The 9,599-nt window shown below is 43.0% G+C and overlaps 1 protein-coding gene across 1 annotated transcript in view; it reads left to right on the top strand.

The window, feature by feature from the left end:
• Positions 1–399: 399 nt before the first annotated feature.
• LOC129643919 (EGF-like and EMI domain-containing protein 1) overlaps positions 400–9,599 on the top strand; it is a 614,705-nt gene continuing 605,505 nt past the window's right edge. Inside the window, exon 1 of the mRNA XM_055569141.1 lies at positions 400–555. Coding sequence (XP_055425116.1) covers positions 467–555 — 89 coding nt within the window. The 5' untranslated portion in view covers positions 400–466. The remainder of the gene's footprint in view (positions 556–9,599) is intronic.

Raw genomic sequence — 9,599 nt, 5'->3', positions numbered from 1 at the left:
CGGGCAGCACTCGGTGGAGAGGAGGGAGTGAGGAGGGCGAGGGGCGCAGGGCCGCTCAGCAGCTAGTCTAGCCAAGGTGGCAGCGAGACTGTCTCTTTAAGCGCTCCGGAGGGGCCGGGCCCGGCGAGCAGCGAGCGCGTTTCCATGGCACCGAGGCTGCGGGGGCTGCGGGGCCGCGGGGCTAGCAGGTTTCCAGTTGTTCCCGTCGGAGCAAGGGCGCTCATCTCTGCGGCCCGAGCGCCACCCAGGCGTTCCGCCCGCGAGCTCCTCGTCGTCGGTGATGCCTAGTGGGGCCGAGCTGCTGCCTTGCCCTCCGCAGGGAGACGCATCTCACCGGCCCCGCGAGCCCCGCACACCAACTTCTGCCCTGCGAGCTCAACTTCTGCACGGGGCTCCGACTTGCGGAGCCGGAGTGGCGCGCGGCGCGCAGCCGGGGTGGCGGCTGGAGCTGCTCCACCCCGCGGAGATGACCTGGCGACTGTGGCTCTGGTGCTTCTGCGCTTGGGTGGCCGCCGGCTGGCCGCCAGGCAGCGCCCTTCAGCTCCGGCCAGGCATGTAAGTGTAGCCCGCGCGCTCCGGGATGTGTGAGGAGAGTCGGCCCCGTGTGCCTCCGCCCACTACTAACCTGCTGCGGTCCCTGTGGCTGGAGCAGTTTCCTCCGGGTAAGGGTGGAGGGCGGCAGTGGCGGGCAGGCACCGGGCGAGGTCCGAGAGCTGTCCCAGGCCGAGCGCGGCGGGAACGCTGTCCCCTGCGCGTCCTCGGGGCAGAGACCCGGACCCGGGTGCTTCCCACCTGACTTACTTTCTCAGCGCCAGACAGGATTTCTCCCTAGGGGTGTGTGTGTGTGTGTGTGTGTGTGTGTGTGTGTGTGTGTGTGTGTGAATTTCCTTTTTGGAAGAGTAATTGCCTAATGACAAGTTCCACTTTTTGAATGGGTTTTGAACGAAATCCTGTTGAACAGTGCGTTACTTGACATGTCCTTCCTAGAGACCAGAGTTTATGTAATATCCAGTCTTTTTTTTTTTAAGAAGTATCTCCGAGTCCGAAGGAGTGGATTATTCCACAGGTTTGTTGAGAGGCGAACCCTTTGATGGCGAATGACTTTCGCCAAAGTGAGGAGCTGGGGAGGCGAGTGTGCTAAGGGCTGAGTGCTCGGCCACTTAGATGCTTGCGGGGTTAGGAGAGAACCAAAGAGTAGCAACATGGTTTTAATGCATCCTCTGCGGGTGGGGCATGGTTTCATTTCCAGAACAAAAGTGAAGGAGGCTGGAGATGCTCATTCTTGGTCACGGTGGCAAGTGTTGCCTGAAGCCCAGGGCAGGTGTGAATCTTAACCAATTGCCCTATCGCCGTGACTAGCTGGAGAAGTTTGCCCGGAATTCTGTCTTCTCAGGGGGATGGATCATCATCAACTGTCTGAGAGAGAAGCCAAATCTAACTCTGCTTTTCCTTTCTACTCTTAAGCGGTTATGAATACACCTTAGTGTCTTTGCTACTTCTTCGCTTCATCTTTGATTTTCTGAAATGTGAATGCTTTATAGTGGAAAAATGGTTTAGATGAGTACACAAAGCCATCTGTACCTTTCTGGCTCTTGAATTTTTCTTGTCAGAAAAATACTATTTTTGGATTCACTTTACATTTCCATATTTCATCCTTCTCCTGTGAGATTCGATTTGCTACCTGGTTACTGCGAATGTCACTAACTATAAATCTTGAGTCATGACCAGTGTGCAGTGGTGTCGCAGAACAACTCCTTGTCTACATAGTTTGTAAATACATGTTGGCAGAAATGCAAGAAATTTCTGGGTAGGTGATTTCTCTTGCATTGATAAGATGGGTGCTGTTTATTTGAATAGGCGTTTCCTCTCCAGTTTATTTCAGAAAACATATCTTACTTTGGATAGCTTGTGCGTAGATAAGCCTCCACTTTTTAGATACTGCTTTTTTAGCTAGCTGGCTGGCTAGCTGTTCTCTTACTTTTACAAGTGCTGTTATTAAAGTGGACCCTGGCTGACTTATTAGGTAGCTACCAGTGCACATGAGGTAGAATAATCCCTTTTGGGGGGCACTGATAAAGAACAGAGATACTACATCACTTTTTATATTGCTTAGATATTTTACCTCATGTTTCAGTATTGGTACTTTTGTTGAAAAGGCTGGAAGGATGACATTGCATTTTTTTAAAGGACACTGCTACTGCAGCTCATTCATTTATCAGGTGAGATGAGATCAGGAATTAAAACCAATATAAATTCTTGGGTGTTTAATAGAGATGCTCTGTCTGGGAGTTATTGAGATCACTCTGATGAGTCTTAGTACTTTCTGAAATCTGGTTGGGAAAAATCCAATCAAATTTGTATTTAGTCCTCCCTGGTATTAGAGTTAATGGTTTCTTCAGCAGGAGCCATGTTGGGATTTAGTGCTAGTTTTCTGCAGATGCCTTTGCAATTGTTGTAGGCATGTGGAATACAGCCACACAAAGCACTTGGCTTCCACACACCTGTCCATCTATTAAATTAAAGAGAATTCTTCCTGAGATTTTTATTGACCTCTGAGGTCCATTATCAGTGAGAGCAGGCTTCTAATGAGATGAGGGCCACTAATGAGAAGGCACCATCCTACTGACTGGCACTTATAGGTCATTAACACAGGGAAAAGTTTTGTGTAGCTGATCTTGTCCTTGAGCAGATTTTGGAGCTGGAATGACAACTGAAAAGAAGAAATGACTGTGCAGCTAATAATGGTCAGCCTAAGAGTAAAGAATGATATTTATGGTATGTTCTTCCACGGGTAAGCTCATTTTCAAAGGAAATTCTATCAATGAAACAAAAGATAAAAATGTATGACTTATGGGTCCTCCAACTCTAATGATAATCGATCTTGCTGATGACCTTGTCATCACTTTAAGCAAACCTTTGGTTTCCTAAGGTTAGGCAGATTTATAAAATCATTATTCCACAAAGAGTGCCTGTATACTTACTATGTGACTCAACATTGGAAATCACAGGTAATGAATACTGAGTCTTTTTTGAATTCTTAGTTAGATGTCAGGCAAATTTCTAACTACATGTATTATTTCATTTTATCCTGGAAGTAGCCCTACAAGAAAGGCACTGTTATCGTCTCCATTTACGATGAAGAAAGAGACATAGTAAGGTTAAATTCACACTCCAAGAATTCATGAGATTTGGATACAGGTAGTTTGAATTCCAGTGCTGGAGTTCTTAACAAATATGATCCCTTTTAGAACACCCAAGCCCAGCCTGTGTTTCTAAGAAGGTCTTTGTAATCACTGCCCAGGGTTCTCAATGGGAATGCAGCTGGTATTTTCTACCTAGTGGGAACCTGTGGGGCTTTTTTGCCTGTTGTAAAAGCTATAGGGTTCTATTTGCATTTGGGCTTGGTATGGAGGTGGGCTGGTATGCTTCATCCTCCGTGGGTAAGATTGTTCCTCACAAGGAAGATCTGATCTCTCTCTTCCTCACCGAGACTCTTCATAAGAAATTCTCCTGCTCTCCTATAGCTGTAAACACTGAAGTATTAAAACAATGGGCTTGGCTTAAACTGGGAATTGTGGAATAGGGAAAGCTAGCCTTGGCAAGTACATTATGAATTGGAGAGTTGTAACTGATGATGGCATTTTGATAAAGGGATATTGAAGCGTTTACTTATGTTAATGGTACTCTGCAAATGTTTTCTCAAGGATTAAATAGATGGAAATAAACTCTACTCCAGATCTTTGAGACATCAAAGGAAAATGACTGGCTGTAATACACTCTATTAAAATTTATCCTTTGTAATGCTGTCTTGTAAACACTTGCATAAGTTTTGTATACAACATGATGGAAGTAGTGAACATGGGTGTGTTGCAGATAGATAGCATTCAGGCAGAATGTCTATAAAGGCAGATCCAGCAGCTGAAGCTCCAGGGACTTGAGGTACTGGGCATTCTCTGACACTTAGTGGGGATTTTAGAAAGGTATGGCCACTTTGTGACTCAGTAGTCTCCTAAACTATTTCATCATGTGACCCCATGGACTGTAGCCTGCCAGGCTCCTCTGTCCATGGAATTTTCCAGGTGGAAATACTGGAGTGGATAGCCAGTTCCTCCTGCAGAGGATCAGGACAACTCACATTCATTCCCCCTAATGTAGGTCTCCAATACAGGTTGATGTAGAAATCCGAAATGTGCCTGATACAATACAGCTTACCCACCCAAACGCCACCCCCAACACATGTGTAGAACTGTTTCCCCTCAGCCTGCTGTAGATGATATAGAAACTTGTGGTCATCGTGGCAGAGATTTAGCTTTTTTAACAATCAATACATTTAGAAGTAGAAAAAGGGAAGAAAATATAATAATCCAGAATCGTGAAGGGAAATTGACAGAGGTGTCTTGTGAAACACACACCATGTTGGTATTTGTTTTATTTGCTCTAGTTTTGTTTTTTTTTTTCACTTCTGATAAAGCCTGAAGTTGAGCCAATTAGAGATGAACAGAACAGTCCACTTTTAAATTCACAAATAATTTAAGCACGGCCTGTGGTCTGTCATTTACTCAGTGTAAATTAATTAAAAAATACTTTTCTTTTTTTGTTGAGATCAGTCATACTAAGTGAGCATAACATAAAGTGAGGTAGAGAAGACTATGTACACCGTCCATGGGCAAGGCATTATTTCTGGCAGTTTGTGTTTATTGTTTTAAGAATAATCCTCTGAGGTTGGGAATGCTGTCATCTCTATTTTTCAGATGAGGACACTGAGACAGAGGGAGAGATTAAGTAACTTGCTGTGGTTTCATAGCTGAGAAGTGGTGGGATGGGCTTTGAACCCACTGTAACTCCAGAGCCTTCTTCCTGATCAATGTTACCTGATATGGTCCCTCTCCCCTTGACCTTTCCCTCCTAGGCTTACTTGGCTTTCAAATTGCCATCCTCCCAGGCCCTCCTGCTTATTTTCAGCAGTGGCTTACTCTTTCTCCTATTGCCCCAAGTGGACCTGAACCTCACCTCTGCCAGAGAATTTTAGGAACCAACTTCAACCCATCCTTTATTGATGACATTGACATTGCATTATTTAATATGTAATATTTTGACAGACTCTCTGTCCTCAGCAGGGAATCCTCAACTTCCTGTCCTCAATATTTTCTTCTGTTTCTTTACTTCTTTCTTGGGTATCTTGTAGGAATAACTTTTCGGATTTGTCAAGGTAATTCCTTCCCTACATGTTCTACTTCCTACCTTGAACAGTGTTCTTTACTAGTCATCTCTTTTCTTCCTTTTATTGCCAACTGTTTCCTTTCTGCTATTTTCGCCTCTCCTCCCTCATGCGTTCATGTCTTCCTGTCTTCCTGTCTACATCTCCCTCTGTTCCGTGTTTCTGATATGTTTGTGTCTATATGTGGATCTGTTTTGACCTTGCTTCTTCTCTCCTTCACGTTTAATTTCTCAAGAACAGTTCTTTGATGCATATCAAAGATTTTATCATTGATCATTTAACCCACTGCAATCTGGCCTCCTTTGCTAAAATTCCTTCCCAAGTTGCTGCCTTCTTTCCAGAACTCATCCTACTCCGATTTTTCTACTGGCTACTCCTGTTTCCCACTTCACTTCTTCACTTGTGCAGTTCCTTTGTACACTCAATTTCATCTGTAGTTCTCCTGCACTAGCTGCTGCTTTCTCTCACCTTGTATCTTTAATCCCCTTTCCACTCTATATACTTCCCCTGCTTTATCTATTTCTTTCCCTGGTTCCTACCATGTGTTCTATTCTGGTGGAACCTAGATCTGCACATTTAGCCCCATTCTCTTCAGAGCTACAAAGTTGCATTTCTAATAATAGACTTATTATCACTGTGGGGTCAAGACTCAAAATGTCCTTAGATCATCTCTAGTTATATTTGTCTCCCTAACGTTTTCTCCCTCCAAAGTACTTGACTCATCTTTTTTCCCTTCGTATTTGAACTCGTATCTGTCACTTTTCTGCTAGTGTATCTTGTAGTTACATTATGAACTTTAGGTAAGTTGATCATGAACAAGCCTTTGTGTATGATGATTGGATAACTAGAAATGAATATTTATATTTCTCTTAGGTGTCAAATTTTAGAAACACCAGCAATGAAATCTCTTGAATTAGTTCTCTTTCCCATTGCCAACACTTAAGCCCAGCCATGCTATTTTTACTCCTAGATTGTTATGGTTGTCTCTTGGTTGGTCTTCTGCTTCATATTCTCTGGATCCTCTTTATTTTTATTATATACTCAATTTCATCAAAGTTGGTTTTTATTATATGTACAATTTCATCAAAGACCTATTAACATCATTTCCTTTTGTAAAAACTTTGATTTTCCATGGAGTAAAGTTCAAGTATCAGAATATTATTCTTAAATAGCACTTATTAAATGCCAGGAACAATATAAGTACTTTCCATATTTTAATTCCTTTCATCCTCACAACAACACTATCAGAATATTAGTATCCACATTTTATAATGAGGAAATTGAGATCTAGAGAAGTTATGGTTTTCTGAGAAATTGCATATAAGGCTATGGAGCTCAGGAGAATTTATGTAGTTAACAATTTTGAAAGCTAGGCTATGAACCCAGACTGTTTGACTGTAGAATCTGTGCTTTTAACTATTGCACTCTATTCAAGATTTTATCTTTCTGGTATTATTCAATTTCAAAAACTTTTATAGGACAATTTAAAAAATTTCCTTTAGTTCTTTTCTCCTCATCAAGAACTCTGATGAGGTGTTCTTGTGTCAGATTTTACTCTGCCTGCAGGGTAACAAGTTAGTCTGCCAGAGTTCATAGCTGCTGACAGAAGACATGAGACTCCTGGATGAGAGACAAAGGACTTTACTAATCAATCAAGCCATAGCAGGTAATTCGAGCTTCATGTTTGCATCAGTCACCCCCCTACCAGTTCCATGAGGCAATGAGGAGTGGCCCAAATGGATACTGTGTACACAGTGGGTTTAAATCACAGATGAGGAACCCAGGCCTTATAAAAATCTCCATTATTATGAGGGGGATGTTAGCAACCTTGCTAAACTTTTTGCCTTAGAGGGAGACATCATCTTTCTTATCCTGCTCAGGAAACAACTCTGACCTCAACCCTGGCAGGACACACCTTCTAAATCTTCCAAGGCTGTTTCTATACAAAAATCCTTCTAGAATAAAAGACCCGAAAACTTCTTCACAAGTTATGTTAAGAAATGAGTCCCAAAAACCTCTAACATTTTCTTTCCCCATTTCACCAGCATGAGCTTTGCTAAAGCTTAAATCTAGTTTTGTTCTCTTGTTAAATTGAGCACTTGTGTTTCCATTTCTTTTTCAATAGGTGGGAAGACTCTGGAACTAGATGAACACAGAGGTTTAATGAGTGGACTCAGAGGCTATGTTCAAATCCCAAGTATCTGTCTTCTCTCCACTGAAACTGAAAGTAAATCATTAACCCAGCTGCTTAGTACGTAGCTGATTTCTTGTTACTTCCATTTAACAAATGTTTATTCCTTGTCCAGTGTTTTGCTAGGCTTTGGGGATACAAAGAGGATAAGTTGATTCTCTGTCATCGAGCAGCTCATAGCTGGAGGGAAGAAAGAATCCAGGGCTTCAGTTCTAGGTTTTCAAGAGTGTATTTTTCTTAAGCTAATTCACTGAGTAAAGGTTAGATGGATGATAAAAGTGGTGGTGGGATTCTAGTTGATGAGAGCATGTTCAGGAAGAAGGAAGTCTTTTCTCATTTTGGAAAAGCCATAAATCATTTCCTCAAAGATGATGCTGTGAAAGTGCTGCACTCAATATGCCAGCAAATTTGGAAAACTCAGCAGTGGCCACAGGACAGGAAAAGGTCAGTGTTCATTCCAATCCCAAAGAAAGGCAATGCCAACGAATGCTCAAACTACCATACAATTGCACTCATCTCACACGCTATTAAAGTAATGCTCAAAATTCTCCAAGTCAGGCTTCAGCAATATGTGAACCGTGTTTGCATCAGTCACCCCCCCACCAGTTCCATGAGGCAATGAGGAGTGGCCCAAATGGATACTGTGTACACTTCCAGATGTTCAAGCTGGTTTTAGAAAAGGCAGAGGAACCAGAGTTCAAATTGCCAACATCCGCTGGATCATGGAAAAAGCAAGGGAGTTCCAGAAAAACATCTATTTCTGCTTGATTGACTATGCTAAAGCCTTTGTGTGGATCACAATAAACTGTGGAAAATTCTGAAAGAGATGGGAATACCAGACCACCTGACCTGCCTCTTGAGAAACCTATATGCAGGTCTGGAAGCAACAGTTAGAACTGGACATGCAGCAACAGACTGGTTCCAAATAGGAAAAGGAGTACGTCAAGGCTGTATATTGTCACCCTGCTTATTTAACTTATAAGCAGAGTACATCATGAGAAATGCTGGGCTGGAGGAAGCACAAGCTGGAATCAAGATTGCCGGGAGAAATATCAATAACCTCAGATATGCAGATGACACCACCCTTATGGCAGAAAGTAAAGAGGAACTAAAAAGCCTCTTGATGAAAGTGAAAGAGGAGAGTAAAAAGTTGGCTTAAAGCTCAACATTCAGAAAACTAAGATCATGGCATCTGGTCCCATCACTTCATGGCAAATAGATGGGAGGTGTCAGGGAATTTAAATAAAAGAGGACTATGGAAAGTGGAGGGTGTTGCTGCTGCTGCTAAGTCTCTTCAGTCGTGTCCGACTCTGTGCGACCCCATAGACGGCAGCCCACCAGGCTCCCCCGTCCCTGAGATTTTCCAGGCAAGAACACTGGAGTGGGTTGCCATTTCCTTCTCCAATGCGTGAAAGTGAAAAGTGAAAGTGAAGTCGCTCAGTCATGTCCAACTCTTTGTGACCCCATGGACTGCAGCCTACCAGGCTCCTCTGTCCATGGGATTTTCCAGGCAAGAGTACTGGAGTGGGGTGCCACTGCCTTCTCCCTGAAAAGTAATTGACTTAGAGTTACCCCCAACAAACCCAAGGGAGGAACCTTGTTTAGTTCTTCTTTAGCTGAGAAAACTGTGGTAGCCATCACTTTTGGTCATGGTGACGAGAAGTGTAGACTCCTGGAGAGCTGCTGGAGGTGTCTGAGTTCCTGTTGGACTCAGTTTGTCATCGTTGGCCCCGCCCCTCCTGCCCTTGCAGGGCCCCCCAGTGCTCTCTCTACTTTACTCTCAGTGAACTTCCTGCCTCCTTGTCTCTGCCAGGCCAATCTCTTAAGACCCAGCACTAAAGTCATCTGTTTCACAGCTAAGTTCTGGGTCCCTCACACAGGGTTAGTTGACTGTCTGTCCCAGCAATCTGAACTGACATTTGAATTTTTATAGGTATGCAAAGATCTCTAGATTTTTTTTTTTTAAGAAATCTATTTGAAAACCATGTGATAATGATGAGAACATGTTTAGAATTATTAAAGGCTCTCCCAGCCAACTGTTTATAGAGTCAGCTCCTGGTGTATAAATTATGTGGCTTGTCAACTGATGATGTGAAACATGTTTTTCGTCACTCTTCAGTAGACAGGTTTCAATGGTGGTAAGTGTTCTTCTCTCTGATATGGTTAATTAAGAATTGACAGTAATTCTGA

Source organism: Bubalus kerabau, chromosome 2 (assembly GCF_029407905.1).
Source record: "Bubalus kerabau isolate K-KA32 ecotype Philippines breed swamp buffalo chromosome 2, PCC_UOA_SB_1v2, whole genome shotgun sequence".
NCBI lineage: Eukaryota > Metazoa > Chordata > Mammalia > Artiodactyla > Bovidae > Bubalus > Bubalus kerabau.
This window is presented reverse-complemented; position numbering and strand designations above follow the sequence as displayed.